This window comes from Athene cunicularia (assembly GCF_003259725.1).
Source record: "Athene cunicularia isolate RWA chromosome Z unlocalized genomic scaffold, athCun1 chrZ_part3, whole genome shotgun sequence".
In the NCBI taxonomy this organism is placed as follows: domain Eukaryota; kingdom Metazoa; phylum Chordata; class Aves; order Strigiformes; family Strigidae; genus Athene; species Athene cunicularia.
The window spans coordinates 81,758-105,996 of NW_020799144.1; the positions used below are offsets into that span (position 1 = coordinate 81,758).

Genomic DNA, 24,239 nt, shown 5'->3' on the forward strand with positions numbered 1-24,239 from the left:
AGCTGTGTCTCCATTTCAGGTAGTGCATATATCATAGTTTATTTCTGTTGGTTTTGCTCTTTTGGACTGACATGTCTTGATTATCTACTTTTAAATGCTGCTAACTGTAATTTGAATCTCTTCATGCTTTAGAGATAGGTCAGTGTCAAAGGTTTTGTGAATGTGTTTTGGTCGTGCCTTGCAGAATGGGATGGGAAGCAGTGGAGAAGTGAGAGTGATGTTGAATGAATGTTTTCTGTGAGTATGAATCTCTCATGGAACTACTGGAAAAGTGTTTCAGTGTTGTTTACATACATATTTAATTAGTGTAATAGTCTAGCGGATATATTAATCTAGAGCCTGGATTGAGCACTCAGGCTCTGCCAAGAAGCTCTGTTACAAAAGAGGTAGCATCTACCAAAAACCTCTGTGAAAGCCTTGTGAAGCAGAAAGGCATTGCTTTGGTAGAGAAATACATTAGTGACTCTCATTGAAAGATCCAGCCCACTTCCATCCTTTCTGTGTGCCTTGCTAGGAAAGGAAAAGGAGGATGGAGCTGGAATTGCTCCCACTTCTGTTGCTCTCCAAGTTTATTTGTCTGCAGAGGAAAGATCAACATGTTAGGGTAGTTCCTGCTGCAACCTGTTCCCTGGGCTGGGTTGGCCTTTCTCCTTGAGGAAACCAGGAAATAAATGCCTCCACAGAGCATGGGTATAATGGTAAGATATAAATTATCCCTCAGATTTAAGATAATAAAATAAGCCCTTTTCTTAAAGGACTAATGTATGACTGGGTTTCTGCCTGGGTGAGCTTATTTTGTGTGTGCAAAGAAGCTGATAGAGGTCGAGTTCATGCACATTTCTGAAGATCTATTGTAGTTTTCTAACACTGAGCTTTAATAATTGTGACAAAACATAATAATCCAGAGTAGAGTAGAGTAGAGTAGAGTAGAGTAGAGTAGAGTAGAGTAGAATAGAATATTTCAGTTTGAAGGGACCTACAGCCATCATCTAGTCCAACTGCCTGACCAACTCTAGGCTGACCAAAATTTAAAGTGAGTTGTTAATGCCATTGTCCAAAGGCTTCTTAAACACTGACAGTCTTGTGACATCGCCCACCTCTCTAGGAATCCTGTTCCCATGTTTGACCAAAGTAATTGTGGCACTGAAATTTTGGTTTATTTACAGTGTATGTATTTTTCAACACTTTGTATATGGTCTGGGACACCCTAAGGTGTTTGGTTTTTTTCCTTTCTAATAAAGTTCTCTTTATCAGCCTCTTCCCCAGACCTTCATGTGACATATGTTGGGGTGTATCATGCTTAGGAGAAGTTTTTGGCCCAAAGCTCCTCAATGTGTGGATCAAAGTTGTGGAACAAATGTGCAGTTGTTGTTACTAAGATTGACAGCTCTCAGTTAAATGGTGAATTGCCTGTGTGAAGAGCTGATAGCATGGTAAAGTCAATGCCCTTGAGTGATATTCATTTAAATGCAACTAAAGGCAGGGTCTACATCCAAACCCAGCAGGCAAAGAACTCAGCAAAGAACTGAATAAACTGGCAGACTTTTCCCTCATCTCCTCTTCCTCATTCCCTACCCTGAAAGGCTGAATTTTGGGCTGCGCTGGGCAGCTGGATGAATCCTTCTGCTTTTCCAGCTGCAAAGTCTGGAGGAGGCTCACAACATGCATTACTTTCTCCAACTATTTTTCTACCTAGGAATTTTCTAGAATGGACTGCAGGTGATCCTTGAAGAGGTAAAAAAAAAAAATAGTTCTGGTAACAAAGTTGGCTCACACAAAGGAAATGAACATCATGCTAATTACAGTGCTGTCTCAGTGCAGCTTGCTTCACATCTGTGAAAAGGAGTGGGAAAGCACCCTAGATGTGTGCATAGGCATGCATGGGGACACCTCTCAGCAGTAATAAAAGCATCCTCTGAGTTTCAGTGGTATTTTTGCTGTTATGTGTGTAATAAGTGAGCCTCTGCCAGCAATGATTCAAGAGAAGCGCAACTGGTCATAAGAGTGAGAAAGACTGGTCTGCCAAATAAACACATTTGTGCCAGCAGTGCAAATGGATTGTGGGTGCAGCCATCTCCATCAGAGCCACATCTATTTGTGATTTGTCTAGCTGCATTACAGCATCTTTTTCTTTTTTTATTAGTGCATATACATATATAAGGATGTAGATTATATGTATGCTATATATGTAACATATTGTCTATAATTAGATTAACTACATAATAACTATGTTAGAAAAAAAAAAAAAAAAAAGGATTTTGCAAATGTAGGAAAGGAATTTACCAAACAGTATGAAGTTCTTTCTGGTTTCACTTTATCCTATGAATTCTGTTTCTTTAGCAGCATATAGATCCCTAACACTTTTATTGGAAGTATTGCTTACGTTCAAATCTGACATTAAATAGATGTAATTCTGAACTAAGGAAAGACTGTGCTGAAGGAAGAGATGCCTAAGTATCCAGGTTTAAATGTAGCATTAGATACATTTTGAACAGCCATGGTCTGGTGTACAAACGATTTTATTTCTTTCATGTCTTTTCCAAAGGGTGGCTAGTATATCTTACCTTATAAAGATCAAAGCTTCCAGGTGGGTCGATATTAATGTGTCTCCAAAGTACACCAAGTATGTCTTCTCAAACACAGGCTAAGATAGGCTCCACCATGTGTAGATCAGAAGCCAGCGTGAAGGCTGTAGCTCAGAGGAGAGGATGAGGGGACCAGATGGGCTGATGTGTGGTGGAAGAGGAGTTGTCCTGTGAGAGGCTAGGCAGCAGCATGGCTGGTACAAGGCATGGCTGCATGGGACAAGTGTTGTGCAAAGCAGTGGAGGGACAGGAAGGGGTGAAAGTGTAGGGGTGAACTCCAGCAGTAGTACGATACAGTTGTAAAAGATTTTCAGATAGTGAGAAGGGGAGATGACCTAACCACAGCAAGGGTATTTTGGAGAGGAGTGGGTGAGAAGAAGAAACATTGAAGCTAGAGCAAAAGGCATTTGTAGTGGTCTGAACAGCAAACTGATGTGTTTTGGTAGTGGCAGCAAGGAAGAAGGTGATGGAACTGAGCAACACGAAATGGGAATGTCTGAAGACAGGATATATATGATGGCTAGTGGATAGTGCTGGAGATGAAGACAGAAGCTTGCCCTTTGTGAAATAACTGTTCCGGATGCCAGGTGTGGTAATCATCCAGAATCAAATAAGGTATAGCTTAGTATTCCCCTGTGAACATTACATTCTTTGTTATCTTTGATTCCTCTCCAGTAAGACAGGGTTTAACCTTCTTTTTGGATCATGTGGGAATTTTCAAATGAATCAATTGTTTGGCCAAGCTAGCTGCCAATTTCCCTTCCTTCTGTAAAAACTTTGCTTAAATTATCAGTAATTTATTCTTCTGGAGGGTTGTAAGGAGTGGGTTATGAAAAAGCTGCTTTTTGTTGTATCCACACGAGCTTTAAACTCCATCTTTTCCTCTTGTTTTTTTTTTTTTTTTTCCTTCAACCATTATAAGACAAGGAATTATGAAATTTTTCCTCATGACTGTAGGTTACGCAGTGTGATCAGTTTAGGATGTTCCTCTGTCCTAACTGACTCTAAATTAACATTTTTTTAAAAGTAGCACTATAAGCCAATGGCTACAATTTGAGCTTGATCTTTTTGTTTCAAGAGTAGGCTTATGAAATGAGAAATACTGCCACAAAATATCTCTCCTGTTTCACATACTTAGTACAAAGAAAATGTGAAACTGTCTGGCTATGTAGTCCCTCAGCCTTAGGTGTCCAGAGGGTATAGAGGTGTTTTGGGTGTTGTGGCCAGAAGTGCCTGTGTGCTCCTGTGTACCAGGCTGCTGTCAGCTAAACACTCACTGGAGCAGTCTATAAAGTGTCTTCAGGGACTTACCCTGTTCCTATCACCCCAAAATAGCCATCCATAGTATTGCTCAACAGAAAAGAAGAGCTGTTAACAACTAACATAAAAAGATTTTTATAAAGAAAGGATTGCGGGAAAGCTGAGCACGCACACGACCAATGTGATCAAGCAATGCCCGTTTATTACAACTAAGAAAGCCCTTTTATAATGTTCTCCCGCACATGTGAGTAACATGCAGAACAAGTCATCAAGATTGGACAGTTAACTTAGCCCGCGCTTTAAACCTTCTTACGATGGGATAAAAAGTGCCACATCAGCCTTGCCAGGCTTCCTGCCTTGTGGAACTTCCTCTTCCGTCCCAACCCCTTCTGGGGGTTGTTTGTCTCATTGTTTCTCCCCCCTCATTCAGGGTCACATCCTTATCGCATTCTTGCTCAGGCTGAGGCTCTTATCAGTCGTGTTCTTGTGCAGGATTGTTCACATGTCCATTCTCTTGCAGAAAGTCCTCTTGAATCCCAACAAAGGATGATAAAATAATAATGATAACAATTAATTATAATTTAATGATGATGGTGATGATGATTGCTATTATGGGTATAACAGTGCAAACCCCAAAGAGAAATAGGAAAAAACACTTGGCAGTTATAATAATGCTTCAGGCTCCTAAAAAGAGTTGGTTATTAGTTTCTGGAGATGACAGGCATGTTTTCTCTTGATACTGAACACCTAATGTTGTTTACATCTGTCCTTACAGGAACAATCATATCTAAGGAAGATTTTGTGCCTGAAACTAGCCTTTGCATGTTCACTCCTAGTTCAATAGACCTGCCTATATTAAAGAGGAAAACATATTCAGGATTCACATTGTTATGAGTGGTGAGAAAGATGTCTTTGGGGAAGGCATGTGTGATATTGTGGGGGACAGCAAGGCCCTCACTGAAGTAAAGTGTATGTTTTCCATATAATCACAGAATCATCTAGGTTGGAAAGGACCCTGGAGATCATCTAGTCCAACCGTTCTCCTAGCACAGTTCCCACCTACAGCATATCCTTAAGCTCTAAATCGACCCTGCTCTTGAACACCTCCAGGGATGGGGACTCCACCACCTCCCTGGGCAGCCCATTCCAATGCCTAACAACCCCTTCTGGAAAGAAATGCTTCCTAATATCTAGTCTAAAATTTCCCTGGCACAACTTGAGGCCATTCCCTCTTGTCCTGTCGCTTTCTACTAGGCTAAAGAGGCTCATCCCCAGGTCTCTGCACCCTCCTTTCAGGGAGCTGCAGAGGGCGATGAGGTCTCCCCTCAGCCTCCTCTTCTCCAGACTAAACACCCCCAGTTCCCTCAGCTGCTCCCCATACGACCTGTGCTCCAGACCCTGCACCAGCTTCGTTGCCCTTCTCTGGACACGCTCGAGTCATTCAATGTCCTTTTTGGAGTGAGGGGCCCAAAACTGAACCCAGTCATCAAGGTGCGGCCTCACCAGTGCCCAGTACAGGGGTCAGATCCCTTCCCTGTCCCTGCTGGCCACGCTATTGCTGACACAAGCCAGGATGCCATTGGCCTTCTTGGCCCCCTCGGCACACTACTGGCTCCTGTTCATCGGGCTGTCAATCAGCACCCCCAGGTCCCTCTCTGACTGGCAGCTCTCCAGCCACTCCTCCCCAAGCCTGTAGTGCTGCTGGGGGTTGTTGTGGCCCAAGGGCAGCCCCCGGCATTTGGCCTTATGGACACTCCCCCAGTTGGGCTCAGCCCATGGCTCCAGCCTGTCCAGGTCTCTCTGCAGACCCTCCCTACCCTCGAACAGATCAACACTCCCACCCAACTGGGTGTCATCTGCAAACTGACTGAGGGTGCACTCGATCCCCTCGTCTAGATCATCAATAAAGGTGTTAAACAGGAGTGGCCCCAACACCGAGCCCTTGGGGACACCACTCGTGATCAGCCGCCAACTGGATTTAACTCCGTTCACCACAACTCTTTGGGCTCAGCCATCCAGACAGTTTTTTACCCAGCGAAGTGTGCCATTGTCCAAGCCATAAGCAGCCAGTTTTGCCAGGAGAATGCTGTGGGAAATGGTGTCAAAGGCCTTGCTAAAGTCAAGGCAGACAACATCCACAGCCTTTCCCTCACCCAATAAGCAGGTCGCCCTGTCGTAGAAGGAGATCAGGTTTGTCAAGCAGGACCTGCCTTTCACAAACCCATGCTGTCATGTGTTGCATGATGGTGTTTAGGATGAGCTGCTCCATCAGCTTCCCTGGCACTGAAGTCAATTGACAGGCCTGTAATTACCCAGATCATCCTTCCGACTCTTCTTATAGATGGGCGTCACATTGGCCAATTTCCAGATGCTTGTCAGGATGGTCAGGGGCATAATTGCTGTTTTCAACCATGGAAGTTTCTGTGTGACCATGTCATGCTTTGGTTCAGGTTTTTACCAGACTTGTTTATGAAGCCAGTGGAGTCAGTGCTGTGGTAACTCCTTTTGAGTAGAGGCAAGGCAGGCAATGTTTGGAAGTGTGAATGTATGACATATTCTTCTGCATGTGTTTTCCAGAAAACAACATTTTGCCAGATGTTGGGGCAATTCTGTCTTATTTACAACAACTGTGACAGCCAGGGACCATGGTGGAGCACACTGTCCTCTTTGAGGAAAAGCAACTTCATCTAAATTTCCTCCCTCAGACATGTCAGACATTTGTTATTGTTTTCTGCTTCTCAGATCCCTTTCCTGTTCTTTTTTGAAGCTATTGTATGACAGATTTTTCTTGGCTCATTTCTTTCTATTTACTATAAAGAAACCCATAGGCAGATATCTGGGAACTAGTATTCTTTGAAACCAGCACAGTCAGTTATACAATTACATCAGTGCTTTTGTTTTGTAAACTGAGTCTAAGATCATTGTCAAGCACTTCTGAATTTTTAAATTTTTTTAACACAATGTGTCCTTTTGTAAATAGCAAAATACTTGGGTTCACTGACTTGTCCTGATGCATTTTAAATAAAAAATCAATTATATTTGTGGGGGTCAGAATGAAAGGAATTAGTTGAAAGGCATTGTTTAAAAGGTAGTTTTTAAAATCACCTTTCTTTGTGCAGGCATAAGAAGACCAATGTGATTTTCTAAGTGGAACTAGAAAACTGCAGATTTGTCATTGGATCACAGCATCTGTATACCAGAGTTGAAAAGGTTATAATAAACTTGCATCTGAAGTATATATCAATGGGTTTGTTGGAGATGAGAAATTTACTGCATGTTTCTGAAACTTCTTTAATTTTTCAGGGACAGGTGACTATACATGCAAAATTTGACAAGGAGATTTACCTCCCAGAGGATGCTGAGTTTTATTTTGTTTACGATGGATCCCTGAAGAGGCACATAATGTTTGCTGAACGAGTTAGTGACAATGCTCTTCAGTCCATTGTTCCAGGTGAATGTTAATTCCTGTTTATTATTTTAAATCTTTTTGCTATATCCCACCCCCATTGCAAAGCTGGGCACAACTGGATGATTTGATATAACTCTGGTTTATGTCTCTGTAATGGAGGAAATGCAGGAACTGAATTATGATCTTTAGGGTCCAATCTGAGTTTAACTGACCATAGGTGATCCTGCCTTTCATAGCAATGCACACTGGCACAGTATCAGGCATAGACCCTGTTACTGGGCTTGCATAGTTGGGTGTGCACTTGAAGTGCAGTCTTCAGGGATGGCATCATTTTAAAGTGAATTAATTGTGTGCCACAACTGTTCACCTCTGGGCATCCTAACATCTGCAGAAGTCATGTTTTTTGTCTGAGCCTTCCCTGGGTGCAGCAGTCATCCCAGCTTGCAGGGCCCTTATGGTGGAGATGTGCGATGCTTGGAGCTCTGCTGGAGCTGTACACAGTGCAGACATGTCAGGAAAACTGTTCTAGGGGTGCCTTGCTGCAAACAGGGGAACTTTGTGTTGCTACAGCTGGTACTCTGCCTTGGCATTGTTCCTCTCATGGATGTAACATAAACCCTGGTTGTCACCTTTATAGTGTGCTTTGTGACCTTTTCATTTGTGTGAGTAGGTGGCTATAGACATGCTGTACCTGTGCAGTAGGATCAGCTTGTTATTTGTTCTTGCTTTCTAAAGAGGATTTAGAGCCTTAAAATAACTGCTGAGTATAAAAAGGGAAAGTTCACTGCTGTTACATGGTGGCTCCTTTGATCCTATAAATGGTAAATGATTGTCAGGGATTACAACTGGACAAGATGTAATGTTAGGCTTATTTCAGGATTGCAAAGTGTTTTTTTTTTGTTTTTTTTTTTTTTTGTTTTTGTTTTTGTTTTTGTTTTTGTTTTTGGTTTTTTTTTTTTCTCGAAGAGGCCTGAAATGACACTGTTAAATGGTTGGTTCTGGGCTAGGAATAAAAAGGCTACAGGCAACCCTCTGCCTGTTCCCAACAGAAGCCATGAACAGCTGAAAATAAAGTGTGAGGTTAAAATATAGCCCTGCTGATGTTAGTGTTGTTTTGTAGTGGCCAAATTAAACATAAGCAGAGCACTTTAAAACCAACTACAGATGTGGTAAGTACATGCTTTCTTTTGCACTTACTACATTGCATATATACTTGTAGTTAATCAGGAGTATTTGGGAAAATTTAGATTTTCACCCATAGTATGTCATGGTTAGCTCTCCAGTGAGAGATACAGCTTGCACCTCTTTTAGATGTATATGGGGAGGAGGAATGCATGAGATGCTTAAGATGTTTGAGAGTTCCTTGGACTTCGAAGGTCCCAGCTGTTAGAGTTGATACAACATTTAATTGTTTACCAAAAGCACAAAGCATGTATTAGCTAAAAGCTTCTGGTTTTGGCCTGTATGGAGATACTGGTTAGGTACAAAATGGGTGTTAATAACTCGATATATTACTCAGAGTTCATGTTGCAGCCCACTCTGCCAGTCTTTTAATGAGTGTCTCATTTTTCTTAATTCTTATCCGAGAACCTTCAGGCTTTTGATTTGTGGGATTTCATCCTTACCTCTTCTTCCCATTGTGGTTATTGAATCTTCACCTGAAAAGCTAGAATTAATTATGTCAGTGTAATTGGGAGGATTGACAGTGAATAGTCTAGTGGAATCCAAGTTCATCAGCAGAGATGGTTGGTGGATGCCCTACAAATAGGTGTAATTAGAGGGAGGAACAAAATAGTTCTGGATGAGAAGTCACAGCTCTTAGAGGCAGGGTAAAATGAGAAAAAACTAATGTATTTTCTGAACATAGGTAATGTTAGTAATTAATTTACATTATAATTGCAGGGCATGGATGCCAAGAAGCAGTTTCGGTCTCTGTGTTAATGTACACAAAGGGATACTCACCTGTGGTTCTTGGCAGCTGTCCTGTCACTTACAGAGAGAATCTGTCTTGCAAGTTGTCTCGCTTTCTGGTCAATCACACAGAATGTGTCACTGCTGCTACTCACAAGATGTTGCTGGATAAGTTTGGTCTAAGGATAAAAGATCTGCAGTCCCTGGATAATGATTTGATGATGGCCATTGCTCTTGAAGAATTGCCATTGACCTGGAATATCCTTGGAAGCTGCTCAAAAGGTGGTAAGGTTTCAGTTTAAGTTGGAAAGCTTTTAACAGTGGTTTGGTGCACAGTTCAGAGCAGAGTATCTCACCATTTTATCCAGGTTCTCAACTCTTATGTTTTATTTTGTGGTTAAGATGAAATTGTTCAAGTATGAGAGGGGTAATCAGAGGTTTGGTTTGTGCCCAGAGTTTTTAAAAGGATAATAATGGTTATTGTAGCTCAGTCTCTCCAGAAGCTTTTTATGCCTTGACTCACTGTGAATGCAGTTCTTTATTTATAGACTCTGCCTTTGCAAGATTAAAGAACTGTCTGTTTAAAAAAAGCAAGAATTATAGCAGTGAAGCTTTGCTGCCATGGTTCCAACCAAGTGAGATATTTTAATTACGCAGACAAAAAGGAGACAGTCATAAACAAGAAGAATGTGTTACTGTAGGCATTCGGATGTACAGAGTAAACACAATTTTTATCACAGTTCTGTCTGTGTTTATGCTTTATTTATGACTGTGGTCATTCCTTGAGGAGAAGATCATTAAAGAAGTTTTGTAGGTTTTTTTTTTAATTGTGGAGGAAGCAGGATGAAAATATACAGGAGACTTTACTTTAGGGTATGCTATTGAAAAATTTTGTTACAAATATAGGTGAAATTTTCCTTGTTTCGGGTTTAATTGCAAACAGAAACCTTCAGTTAGGTTTTGCTGAAGAGTATAATTTTATTTGCAGACCCAGCTGATTTATAGCTGAGGTTGGAAAGTGTGTTAAACTTGATGGCTTCACATGTTTTTCATTGAAAATTTGGTACTTTTGGCTGTTTTGCTTTTAGTACTTTAAATTGCTAAAAATTGGAGGGCAGGCAGTTTCCATATGAGCCAAACTGAAAAAGAGATTCATGCAAGCTTTTGCAAAGTAAAAACACAGCACTTAGACCTTTTCTTTGGGTGAGAGCATTTTTCCCATCTTAAATCTTTCTAATTCTTAATGACAGATAGTTTGAAATCTGCTACTGCCTTCCTCAGGAGAAGGTTGGTTTGTGTCTGTCTGCTGTAAACAGCTCTTTCAAGAGATATAAAAACAAATAGCAAGACATTGAAATACTGGCTAGACAGAAGAGAGAAAAAAAAATTGTTACTTGTTTCATTTCGATGTGTAGTAAATATTTGTTCACATTACTCAACTGCTGGCATGGCTGTTGGACCTTAGGAGAGCAATGAAGACCTTCATTCAAAGCCTGAAGCAATCAGTTGTAGTTTTGTCCACAGACTTGTCTCAGCTTTTCACCAAAACCAGTTGAAGCCCAACCCAGAATCATCAACAGGTTACCAGCCAGCTGCTATCCATGGCAAAATTCTTTAATTTTTAGTTATGCTAATTGTTAGTTTTCAGGTGTACTGCAACATTTATAAGACAAAGTGTATGTTGCCCTCATGACACTTTTACAGGACTTATGATTTTTTGTTTCTATGTCTTTTTTATAATTTGTTCACTTTTCAGATTTAAATATTATATATAAACGAAATTTCAATACAGTGGAAAATCAGGGGGGGATGTACTCCAGTCACTATGCAAAGTCTCTGTGAACATTTGAAATGTCAGATGAACATGTCTTGAGCATGCTGCATTAGTGGTTGCCTCATGGGCACTGTTGGACTGAAAAGGTGACATCTCCCGTTGTACCCCAGTCATTGCTCTTAAATGAAGCTGGGATCTTTCCCCTTGTTTCTGAATAAAACAAAACCTGATCCAAATTCCTGAGGCCTGGTAGTGAAGCTTATGCACAGTGAGGAGCTCTCAGTGCAGTCCTGCCTGGGCAGTGCTTACTGGCCACTCTTGTTGAGTGGAGGGCTCCCGAAAGCTTTCCAGACAGCTTCTTCAGCCAGGGAAGATCAATCATACTCTGTCTCTCTCTGAGGTCTGGGCTTGGGCTGGGCCTGACATCTGTTTTGATATCCTCTACGCAGTTTGTATAATTTTTCTTTGGCTGCTGTATCCTCTCTCTCCTTCCTGAAAGTATAGTTCTAATTCTTCTTACAGCCATATTCTCCTTTCACCTGACTCTGAGAAGCACTGACTCATGTTGCTTCCTCATGCTGTTGTCCCCAAAGCCAAGAGCCGATGAACAGCTGAGGGTTGCATGTGGCTGAGGGAGCTATATTTGTGCAGGGGAAGGAGAAGGAGGAAAAAGGGGATGAACTGTGTCAGGAGGGCTTCATCTCAGCACAAGTGAGAGAAATAGATTGTTCTTTGCCTTCCGTGATTAAGTGTTGTGCCAGCGCTTTGTTTCTTTCCCATGCTCCAAAAGATCAAAATGGATGAGAAACAGGGAATTTATAAGGATTTAGAGAGAGGAAGAGACCTTCTTTCCCTGACTGCTGTCCCTGAAATTCTTTGCCCCAAAAGTCTGATGGTGTCTTGACACTTGACAGTGTCTGGATGTTCTTTTTAGTATTGGTGTTGTGAAAGACATGGGTGCTATCATCCATCACTAGTTAAGACCTCATGCTTGTGAGATCTGTCAGTTTTCAGAGCTGCTGTGCTATTTTTATTGGAAGAAAATAACTTCTCAATGACACATTTCTAGAGAAAATTATTGTACCAGCTGGTGTTTTTGGACCTTACTCATTTTTATGAGGATTTAGAGGCAAATGGGTTGATGGAAAGATAGAAGAATAATTTATTCATAGGAGTTTTGGTATACGGAAAAAAGTGTTTGTACATTCCCTTTATAAGGTATAAAAATGATTGAATATAGTCTGGATTGTCTAGGGAGCATTGCAAATAATTCAGGAATTTAGTGCAGTTGCACAGGTCAGGACTTGTTAGCCACATTATTTAAAGTTCAACAAAAGAAAGAAGGAACCACGAACATTTCTCTAATCCTCACTTGTAATAAGTTCCTGTGTGTCAACCGTGTCAGGAGCTGCTCACTCACACAAACTGCTGAAATCACCTGGACCAAAAGCAGTTTGCTGCTAGAGGAAACTGGGGCCCCAACAGAGGTGCAATGCTTAGACATTTGTTGGTTGATTTGAAGGAGTGGTAGGGAGGAGGGTGAGGGAGAAGCTGATTTTCTTGTTGATTGCACCTTCATAAAGGACATTTTCATTCAGAAAATTGACTTATTCAATTTATGGAGATAATCAATATTAAATATTAATCCAAATAACTTTTTAGAGCTGCTAAAACAAAAAAGAGAAATTTCCCACAGTTTTTAAGTTTACCAAAAAAAAAAAAAGAAGAAAGATTGAATGGTTTAATCTGGATGAGAAAAGTGCTTCCAAGCAACCATTCCTCTCTTAGTACCTTCAGATTAGGGAATTCTTCTAGGATTGGCAGCACTCAAGGATCATCAAACGTAGGTTCAGTGTCTTCATTGCAACTTTTTTGTCCTTGACACACTCAGTCTTATGTCCCTTGGTTGTTGGAGGGGGAGTGGGAGCACATGAGTGTGGACCTTGCAAAGGAGTCCGTCTTACATACAGGAGGCTGAGGGCATCTCAGTTTCTGGATGTTTTAAGGGCATTGCTGGGAGCGTGGGTTCAGGTTGTCTGGGTGACTTAACTGTGCTGGTAATCAAATGAGAGCAGTTGCTTTTAATAGGGGCTTTGCCCCTATTTGCAGTTATTTTCAAGAGGAAGAGTGCTCTTTTAGGTTTAAGACTATTAAGAGAAGCAGTAAAATTATAGCCTGAATTATAAAAATTAACTGTGGATTGTAGAGTAAGGAGCAGTGTCTATAGTTGTTAATTCCCTTTCATGAAGAAAGAGAATTTCAATTTTATTTCATAAAGGCTTCATAATTGTTTTCTAGGAATATCTAGGTCTTGTGGTGTGAACTGAATTACCGAATTTCGCTGCTTTACAGTCTAACTTTGGAGAACACTTCCATTTTCTGTGACATTTTTTACTTTATTGCCCCCTCTCTGCCCTTTGTAAATCCTGTTACTGTTTTCACTTGGTGTTAAACATTTTCCTGCTAAGATGCACCAGTTCAAACCTGGCTGATACATGTCATATATTTGATCTAAATTAAACAAAATTCTGTGTCTTTTCCTTAACTGGAGCTTTAGATTTCTTTTTCCCTGCAGAAGGAAGTGGAGAAGAGGACAAAGTGCTTGTTCTCCTTTATGGAATTAGGAAAACACTGGCAGCAGCAGATAAATGTTTCTAGGTGTGGTGAGATTTGTGAGGAGAGGTAATATTGTTTCGGTCAGACAGTTTATGGGATTACCTGGTAAAGGTATGAAGAATAGAACTAACTAAAGAAAAGGGGGACGTGCCACATATTTGTTAAGTGGAAAGGGGAGATGTCAGCGCAGCCCTGCCTTCAGATGGGCTATCACATACCTGACTTTGTGCATTGTGGCCACTATTCACAAAACTGTGCGTGTTTTTGCAGCAATGGGGTGCACCGAAGACTACTTTATGAATAATCTCATACCTAACAGAAAAATGAGAACATGAACAGTAATGCATAAAAGTATGAGCCAGGAAAACCTGGAATTTGTCAGTGAATTTTGATGTCTCCCCCTGCTTCTCAAGTCACAAGTCTCGAGGCTTTTAGTCTCCTTCCAGGAAATGAACGAGATTCATAGCCCAGAAAGGGCTTAGTCATTTCTGTCAGAGAGAAATACTTGGTTTTATTTTATTGTTTTGGATATAAGAAGGGATTCAGGTGCAGGGAAGAACAAAAGGATTTATTTAATGTTTAAAACAGACTGTGTTTGGCTCAGCTTGGTGTAACTCAAGAGTGTTTTGGCTGGAGAATGGGATGTGATGCAAAACAATGTCCTGATAATGTGTATCTTTTACAGCGCCACCCATCTTGCAGTAGCTGGCCTAGTATGAATTGCTGGATTTGTGTCTTAATGGAAAACAGTATTTTGTTCCATTTAAATATGAATATGTTAAAGAAGCCTTGTGTTTTCATTTTTTCTTTATTTTCTTCCTGTTTGCTGCTGAATGCAGTTAATTATGTTGTTTTTTCATACCATGTTTTCTTTTTTTATTTCTTGATGTTTTTCTTTTTGTAATTTTTTTCTTTGGTTCTTTTTTTCCCCTCATTTTGCCACATTTGAAATCTTCATCAAGGGAAGGGGAAAAGAAAGTGAAAAGTGTGGGAAAATGCTGTTTGTTCTGTCACAGTGAGGAGCTATTAAGAGGAGATGGTAAAAGATAAGAACTGAAAATGGAAGTTGTTCTTAAGAGAAAAAATGCTAAACCCCAATTGTTTCAGAACGTCAGCCTTTTAAAGTGCAAATCTTTTATTTTTAGGCAGGTCTATTTAAAAAGTTTATCCCCAGTCATCATGTGGTTTTTGCTTTGATACTGCTGATTCTGGAAGTAGAACCACAGCAGAATTTGAATGGAAGGGATCCCTGGAGATGGCCTGGTCCTGCCCTCCACTTGAAGCAGGGCTAGCTTCAAATTTGGATCAGTTTGCTCAGTGTCAGGTTTTGAGCACCTCCAAGGACTGACAGTTTGTAACGTCACTGGTTGACCTGTCCCAGTGTTTGACTGTCCTCATAGTGAAAAATACTTTCCTTGTATTGAAGGATCATATTACCTTTCAATTTATCCTTCTGACTTTACAATTTGTATTTCAGATTATAGTATCATGAAGCTATTAGTAATTGTTTTATGTCAACACATTCTGCTTACTCCTGGGCAAGCCAGGTGGGAGTAGTAAGAGGCGAGTAGCCCAGCAAATACATAGTCTATAGAAGTGAAGGGTGCAGAGGAATGCGAGTGCCGTTGTGAAGTACATCAGGGGTGAAAGCTGGTGGAGCTGCTGGCTGGTTCTGCTACTATGTGCATTCAAGCTAGCCAGAAACAAATTTAGCCTAAGGTTAGATGAAGATTGTTAGGTTGGGCAGATAAAAACTAGTTACTAGAATATTTGTAGTGAGATAATAGAACGTATTATTGTAGATGGTGTTTTAAGACCACAGAGATTAGTTACTGTTTATTAGCTGGTTTTGAAATCAGATTTTTTTGTAGCAGAAGTAGTCATACTGGACCATTTTTAAGCTTTGGTTGCCAGAAGAGTAACTTTATTTGCCACAGTGTCGAAGCAGAGAGAAGGCTATCCCTCATTAGGTAAGGCTTCTTAAGTGCTCCCTTTTTGCTGAGTGGGAGAGTCATAATCTTATTTTACCCACAGCAAATTTACCTGGCTTTTTTACAGTGTTACAATGGCCCCAGGCCAAAGTTTTAACCAGAGGATGGAGTTCAGAGTAAAGTTTGACTTTTTGTTTCTGTGTTTTTAGCCTGAGGGTTGGGGTGTGGTTAGTATCTAATCAGTTGCTTAGTGTGCTTAATACTGGTTGATATATCTGCATGTGTTTTAATTAGAAGGACTTGCATGCTGTCCGCTTATTAACACTATATATAGAAAAAATGGTCTAGTTGGAAGCACCCAAAGAACCCACTTTGATGTCTAAAGTGGGACTTCAGCAGAATTTAACTACTCCAGACCAATGAGCAATTGTGAAAGCTCATTTTTTAGTGAACATTTTAACTTGAAAATGCATGAGGTTTGTTCAGGGGCTATGTTTTGGATCACAGCATTCCTTGTGGCATCTAAATTCAAACTCCCACTGTACATATAAACACACCAGACAAAGGAGTGCTGGTGCCTGGCCTCCAGTGGTGCTCTGCTGGGCTCCAGACAGGTGGCATAGCCTTGAGTCTGCTAAAATAGCTGAGGGGGAGACTCTAAAGTACAGAAATAGCACTGAGGCCAGTGCAAAGCACAGGTGGTATTATCAATCTATATTCAGAAACACAGCTAGGGAGACCAAAGATACCGGCTCATGTTTTCATACTGTGTCTGAATGGTGAGAGAGTTCAAGCAAGAGAGACACCTGGGCTCCCAACATCATTTTTCACATCTGATGACAGTATAATGAGAAATGCATCTGTGTTCAAACAGCAGAGGCTTCTCCCAGCTGATTGTTGCATTGTAGTCAGTCTGCTGATTTCTTGGTCTTCTCCACTGCATCCCTTGCATTTCCTTCTGCACTGTGACCCATTTTCAGTTACTCTGCAACAGAGGAGACAGGGCATGCTCCCACCAGAATAGTGATCAGAGGAAGTTTGAAGATGTGTGTAGGTTCAAATCCCGTCTGACTGAGGAGGAATTTGAACCGAGGTTTTCCATTTTTGAAGTGGCACATCGGCCATCATTTCCATTATCTCTGGATGGGTTTTGGGAAGCCTGAGCCCTAATCATTTAAATGTTCCTCCATAGAAGAAGGTCTCAGATCCAGGCAGACCAAGGTATTTGATGAGTAGTGCTTGGCTGGACTTTGAAGCTGTGGGTTGAAGTCAGATCCTCATGCTTCCATATTCCCCATGGGCTGACTTTAGCCATCCTCTCACTGTGTGGGTTTTGCTCTTGTGAGACCTCACCTGGAGTGCTGCATCCAGCTCTGAGGTCCCCAACACAAGAAGGACATGGACCTGTTGGAGTGGGTCTAGAGGAGGGCCTTGAAAATGATCAGAGGGCTGGAATACCTCTCCTATGAGCCTGGAGAAGAGAAGGCTCTGGGGAGACCTTATTGCAGCCTTTCAGTATGTAAAGGGGGCTTATAAGAAAGACAAAGACTTTTTACCAGGGCCTGTAGCAACAGAACAAGGGGCAGTGATTTTAAACCAAAAGAGGGGATATTTAGGTTGGATATAAGGAAGAAACTTTTTATGATGAGGGTGGTGAGACATTGGAACAGGTTGCCCAGAGAAGTTGTGGATGTCCCTTTATTGGAAGTGTTCAAAAGTCAGTTTGGATGGGGCTTTGGGCAACCTAATCTAGTGAAAGATGTTCCTGCCCATGGCAGGGGGGTTGGACTAGGAGATCTTTAAAGGCCCCTTCTAACCCAAACCATGCTGTGGTTCCATATTGCTGCTTAGCAGAGCAGTTCTGCAAATGCTTGGTTTGGAATCAGTGGACTTAAAGGTTGCATGTACTTGAAAACTTTGAAACATATATGCCATCTCACTTAAGAGATATGCAAGTACTATAATTCATACCATTAATGATTAATGTTGGTAACTAAAATGCAACAATGTTCATTGTCTCCAAACTCTGAAATTAGAAATATTTTGCAGACCTTTGAGGAAAAAGTCCCTAGAATCCTGGAGCAGATCCTGTGTCCAGCTGGACACATTTTTGCCTAGAATCTGAAATGGGGATCCTGAGAAATAGCTTTATTGACCAAAACGCAGGGAGAAAATAAGTGTTGAATGGGCAGGCTAGTACACCAGATCACATGTGAGCTAGCCACAAGTAAGATGGAATTTTGAAGGTGATTTTTTAAAAAATAAATGACATGACGTTTTATATGTGTGTTCTAGAAATACTTAAGTATATAATGGGTATATGTTTAGTGATATTCTGGTTTAATGAATCCCCTCTGCATCTTGTTAATGTGTCCGCTTCTGTTAAAACTGCAGTGAAATAAAGGTTTCAGATACTACATAGAGGTTTGCTGGCTGTTGCAGTGCTAGAGTCTGTGTGCTGAAGCTCCCTTTTACTCTGATGTTTGGAATTTATTAGATTTATTGAAGGAAGCTTGACATGTTTTTCTGTGATTTGACTCCATCTGAAAGTTTTGATTCCACTTGAAACAGAAAGGTAAAAAGTCTGGATGGGTTGCTACCAAATATTCAGAGCAAAAACTGATCAGCAGTGAAGATTTCATTGTTTCCCCCTTTGGAGCAGTAGAGCAAGTTCCCTAGGTTCCTTGCCATTCTGGCTTTATGAGATGGGGAGATAAAGTTTTTTAAAATATTTTAACAATTCAAGTCCAACATTTTCAAAGGAGGCTAATAATTTTGGCCCGTAGCTCTGCGAGGGCATTCCAAAAGGCCACTCTCCTGTTAAAGTGTCCAGAGAGAATGTACTCAGTTTAGACTTGACAGTAGCCTTGAATTATGTAAAAGGAAGCTGCAAGTGAGTGTTTTTCATGCCCATTTTAGATGGGACAAGAAGCAGCAGGTTTATGCTGAAAAAGGGTGAGCTAGGTTAAGCATTTCAAATCTTTGTAACTGTGAGGGTAAAAGTATGAAAACCTTGTCGTTGGAAGGTTTTTAGAGCAGATAAGACAAACATCTGTCAGGAGCGATTTAGGTTGAGTGGATTCTGCCTTAAGGCAAGAAGTGGACTAAGACCTCTTGAGGACTGTTCAAAGGGGTTTTTTTGATGTTTCTATAAAATGAATATTCCTGACACTTTCAGAGGGAGTACTTAAACTGAATAAGAGTCGGCCATGAGCCACCGTATTTGTGTGTAACTACATGATACCTCTGCTAAATGCATAAGTATTTCTGAAAAACATGTTCATTAGCTTTTTGGCTACATAACTGCTCTCTCTGCTGGGGATTGCTTTCCATCACACAATTTTATCTTGTAAATATTGATGCAGAGTGGAAATTTGTCAGCAATTTGCTGTTGATTTTAGCCATATTATTTACATAAATGGGTGCGCATTCTACATATGCTTCACGAGCCTCACATTTCCTTTGCCAATGGAGCGTATAATTTTCAATAATGTGTTCTGAACTGGTTGAGTAATAGGAAGGAAAAAGTCAGTTGAATCAGCTCAATAAATTTCAGTGGAATTTCATAAATGATTGGAAACCTAATAGATTTCAGCCAGTTGTTCTGAGAGCTGTAGAGTAACTGCCCTTAAATACTTGACCCTGTGCAAGTACCCTTATATTTAATTTCGTACCAAAACATCAGTGTAAGGAGCAGGTCGAATGGCACTTGAGCTTAATTTTATTTATTGGCATTAAATTGCAAAGGGTTTGTGTTTGAGAATGTATGTAGACAGATAAACCCTTCCTTGAATGAAAGCTAGGGAAAGGCTTGCATGGAGAATCAGCATCTAGTGACTAAATCATCCTTGTGTCCTCTTTTATTTTAAACTTAATCCCATTGAACTTGATGATGTGCTAAAAAGTGGAGAGAAGTATTGGCAGGTGAGGTCGCCTTTCTGAAAAGAGAGACACAAGAATTATCCTATATATTTTACCTACATGTGTCTTAGCTTATGGCTCACTGTGCTGTTAAGGCTCTCTTACTGTGCTGATAAGCAGCCTGTCTTGAAAAATCACACTTTTTTTTTTTTTTTTTTTTTTTTTTTTTTTTTTTTTTAAGAATTGAGATACTTGACATGCTGCCCGATGTTTTGTGTTGCAAAGGCAATGCAAAGCAGCTGGAAAATTACCTCTTAACTATCTTCTGCAGTGTACTGGAGCATCTCTTATGCAGAATGCTATACAATAGACAGAGAGAAATATTGAGATTGTCTAATTGGAACTGTTTTCTCTGCTGAAATTAAACAGTATTTGGATATCCTAGTATAGCTCCACAGATATGATTAAGTATCCTGACTGTTGATTTCAGTGAAAGTCAGATTCTGCCCAAGTACTTTTCTAGGTCTGAACCCAAGCTGTGATATTTCTGCAGATGATAACAAGTTTCATTTGATGCTTCCTAGCAAATAAAATGCTGGGTTTTGTTACTGATTATTTTGTTTGTTTGTTGTGTTTCTTCAGAGTTTAAACATAAAGAAACTCTACTCCACCTTGTGATGAAATTGGGATTGGTTAAGCTTTCCCAGTTCTTAGAAGCCCAGCCTGGAGGGTCATCAGCATTAGCATTACCTAATGAGGATGGAGCAACACCATTAGATTTGGCTTTACAAAACAGGCACTCCAAACTTGTTGATGTCTTTGCAAGGTGAGCAGAACCATTTGCTGCTTCCTCTGAAAAATGCCTATCAGTTTAGGTATGAGAGGAGTACTGTTGTTTTTCTCAAACGAGTTGCCTATTTTATGTTGTTTTCTGGTTTGGTTTTGTTTGTTTGTTTGTTTTTGTTGTTTTTGTTTTTTTTCCATTATTACCATTTTAAGTGGTAAACTTGTAACGTCTTTAGAATTAAAGGAAGTTTATGATTTGTGTCCATCATTACATTTGCAAATCAATTAATAGTCAATTAAATGACAGAGGACCACCTGCACTGCAAAGTACCCCTCCTAACACTATCACAGCTGAATCCTGACACATTACTAACAATTAAATACATCCCTTAAAATATATATAGAGAAACATTTACATAGAAACAGAACCATGGGACCTGACTTTCACAAAACCTCAACAGACTTTGTGACCTCTGTAAAGCTCAGGTTTGAATGAATAAGTGAGTGTCAGCAGGAAAGTCAGCCATGACTATTTTGCTGGAGAGCTGCCACACTGACAAATGTCTTAAAGGACAAATTTCTTTCTGGCATGTTTCAGCTGTCTGGAGTTTCCTCTGTACAGAGCTGAGGAGATGCATGGTGGGTGTGTGTTTCTGTGTCTTGGGATACAAAATGTTCAGCATCAGACACCCCTCCTCACTGTTGGCTTTCCCTTGCAAAGAGAAATGTACATTAATTGGGTTACAGTATTATTTCAGTATGTGGCTCCTTCAGTTCTGGCTCCATGCAGTGTATAGTTTCTGTGAGATTTACCTGTATTTCTGTCTGAAAAAAGAATACTTAAAACAGTGATACTTGTTTGTAACATCTAAACAATGCTGTATCCCCTTGAGACAGTTTTTGGTTTTCAGTGTTGTGTTATAACACACCTGCTAGCTCTAAGTGACCATTGCTGATTTACAGCAGTAATGAGAAACAGATATTGTTATGGTTTGCTCTTTCTGTCTTATTTTACTAGTAACTATCTAGTGCTGACACTGTTTTTTCCCTGCTGATGATTAGATGTAGCTGCATGTTCTTAGGCCTGAATGGAGTCATTGGTAAGTGTTTGCCCAGCTGTATTTTTGGTGGATGTCTCAGATTTTCTGGTTCCAGTTTTTGTAGTGGGCGTGTTGGGATCCCAATGGGCTGTGCTGAAGGTGAGCAGGAAGCTTACTGAGTGCTTTCATTCTACCTGTGCCCAGAGCATCTAGTTAAAGAGCATGTCGTTCCAGTTTCCAGGGCAGTCACCCACTGGACATATCAAGAGTAGAGATCAGCGAGGGTGCTTGTGTGCAGTTTGTTCATTCATCAGGAGTTCTGATGCTGACATTCAGCCACACTGCACAGCACCTGCTGGAGTCAGACGTAAAGCTCTTCAGAAAATACTTCTGGGACACACCTCTTCTTTACCAGGTAGGTACCTATCTATCTCAGGACATTGTCACAGATTTTCTTCAGTAATTTTCAGCTATAGACTCTTCAGGCTGGATTCATTTTTCTTGAGTAGGCTTTTAGGTTAAGCTGCCTGTGTCACTAATGGTCAGCATAATTGTAAGATTACTGTTGTGGGCTTCTGCTTTGTGTAGGTGTAGCACATTGTACATGTGAAGCTGTAAGACAAGAGATGTTGAGAACTTTATCGAAGCCTCCTTTACTTCCCAAGTTGTTTTTGAATCATTGTGGACTCTAGAGTGAATATCTTTTCCTGAAATCTCTGTGTATTTAATTGCATTGTCGTATTCATGTTGGTACTTTTGAAATATTTAATTTAGTTCTATTAATTTGTCTAGTAGTGTAATGCCTGGGAGGCTTTATTAAGAGTCAACACCAGTCTACTATTTACAGCAGAAACAGAGTACAGACTTTTGCTATAGAGTTTAGTTATGGTGTAGTAGGTCTTATTTTGCTGTGATGTGTCTGGAGCACTGCTGTGATCTTCTTCAGGACATCTCTCAATTTCAGTAAAGTGAGGAGGAGAACACTTGAAAGCACAGTGTGGTTTTAGATTGAGACTGCATGACTATGTAGAACTAGGGAACTAAAAGCACATTAAAAACAGGCTTTTCTCTTTTTCTGGTCTTAAAATTCATCTTTGCTTTTCCATGCTTAACTTCAGGTTTCCTTATTTGTGTGCTGATTTTCCTTAAGTTATCTTTATTGCATTCTGCAATTTTTTTAAACTTAGACATTCTAAGTTAAAATGAACCACATGTGTTTAACACAAAAACTTAAGGTGTGATGTGTTGTATAGTCCTTATGTGTAATCTTGTGTAATTATACTGCCAAGATTTTGATTTGTTCCAATACAAAGAAGTTATTCTGTGTTTCTAGTTTGCAGAATACCTACAGTTTGTGTGTGGCTTTTCCGTGGAAACAATAGTAAATTGAATAGCAAAACCAAGACTGTAATGAAGAATGTATTGTTATTTATATTACTGGCTTTATCTGGCACTCATCAAATCCTTGTTCTTTCAGTCTTTGAAATGGAAAAAGAAAGTGTGGTATGTTAGATGTTTGCATAGCTCTTGGAGACAAAGACTTTAAGGCTGCAAAATTTTGCATTTGGTATTTTCAGGAAAAAGCCTGTTACCTTTCACTTGTGGGTTTTCCTTTTGCCCATTCTTCTAGTTGCAGCAGCCTAGATCCTCCATTGTGGGGACCCTATACACCCCCCCACCCCACCCCGCCCCCCCAGCATCAGTGTTGCACTACTTCTAATAAAGCAGAAATTAGCTGGGATAATTGGGAAAAATCACATGGCTTTGTAATTTTCTATACACCAGATATCATCCTGAAGTGTATGTGGGGGGATGATCAAACTGTCATGTTTAGGCTATGTATTATGTTCGAAAGGTACGTTAAAATTAATTTTCTTTCTGTTGCAAACAAGGATTTGCAGCATGAGGTGGGTATTAGAGTTTTCATGATACCTAGTCTTTTAATAATAAAGGTAGAATTTATGCTGTACCGGAGTATTCATCTCATCTACAGCAGACTAAGAGTGTACATGTAGTTTCATATATCTTAAGACTGCATGAATGACCACATTGCTATTTTAGGCTTGGGCCAGAAGACAAGGACTAAAGAGAAGGAGCTTGTTTCAGTTATGGTGGCATGCAGCACTGGATTTGTGTGTGTGAAATGTATGACCCTAAGTCCCTAAAAGCAGCAAAAACTATTTTTGTGTTTATTCATGCAAGAAAGTCCAAATCTTTCTCAAGTATGTTCTTCAGTCCCTGGTCTGTGGGTTCTTTTAGTCCCTTGACTTACAAGTCCTTACAAGGACTCTAAAAGAGTAATGAAAAGTTAAAACAAACATGCTTTTGGTAAACTGGAATTACCCATACAGGAGGCATGCCTTCACAGGAAACCTTCAGGGGTTCTGCAGTTCAAAAACTGTAAACCCATAGGTTGTGTGCTAGGCAACACTGAGAAGAGATTTCTGAAGATGATGAGGAAAAGTGTGGAATTGCTTGAACTCTCTGCAACCTCCATGAGGCAGAAATTGCTGTGCTGGTAGCAACAACTGCCAGTGAGGCTGTGTGGTTCATCATGCACCTCCAGCAGAGACCTAAGCAGCATGTGGAGATGGTATTTGTTTGTCTCAGCTTCCCAAGGCAGCAGAGCCTGTTCAGGGGAGAGCTCCTCCACAAGATGAAAACAAATCTGGGGACTAATGGACACATGTGAAATGGTGTCAGGATAATAGGATAATTTAAAAAAAAAAAAAAAAAAAAGGCCAAACCAGGATAATAATCCAAATTTATTGAAAAATTTTGTGATAATTTATGTAGTTGTGTTGCCTAGTGGTAGACAGATTTAGTAGCTTCCCACAGAGTAGGTGACATATTTCTGTGTGGTAGGTGTGGCATAGGAAAACGTCTTGCACACCAACATACGAGCAGAGGAAACTGAAGCTAGCCCACTGAGGTGAGTGGGATATAGCTGGCTTGACAGTGGTGTGGTTTTCAAATAAGTTTGGCTGTAATATTTAGCCCAGAGTTGTCCCTGGGTTTTTCTTTTGTATACATGTTACAATGCCTTTTCTCTGTTTGCTTCTCTGG

The 24,239-nt window shown here is 40.3% G+C and overlaps 1 protein-coding gene across 1 annotated transcript in view; it reads left to right on the forward strand.

Moving 5' to 3' along the window:
- The window catches only part of LOC113490192 (rho guanine nucleotide exchange factor 28-like), a 43,207-nt gene that overhangs the window by 14,170 nt on the left and 4,798 nt on the right, over positions 1-24,239 (forward strand). Inside the window, exons 2-5 of the mRNA XM_026866479.1 lie at positions 7,149-7,296; positions 9,157-9,450; positions 19,990-20,173; positions 21,408-21,588. Coding sequence (XP_026722280.1) covers positions 7,248-7,296; positions 9,157-9,450; positions 19,990-20,173; positions 21,408-21,588 — 708 coding nt within the window. The 5' untranslated portion in view covers positions 7,149-7,247. The remainder of the gene's footprint in view (positions 1-7,148; positions 7,297-9,156; positions 9,451-19,989; positions 20,174-21,407; positions 21,589-24,239) is intronic.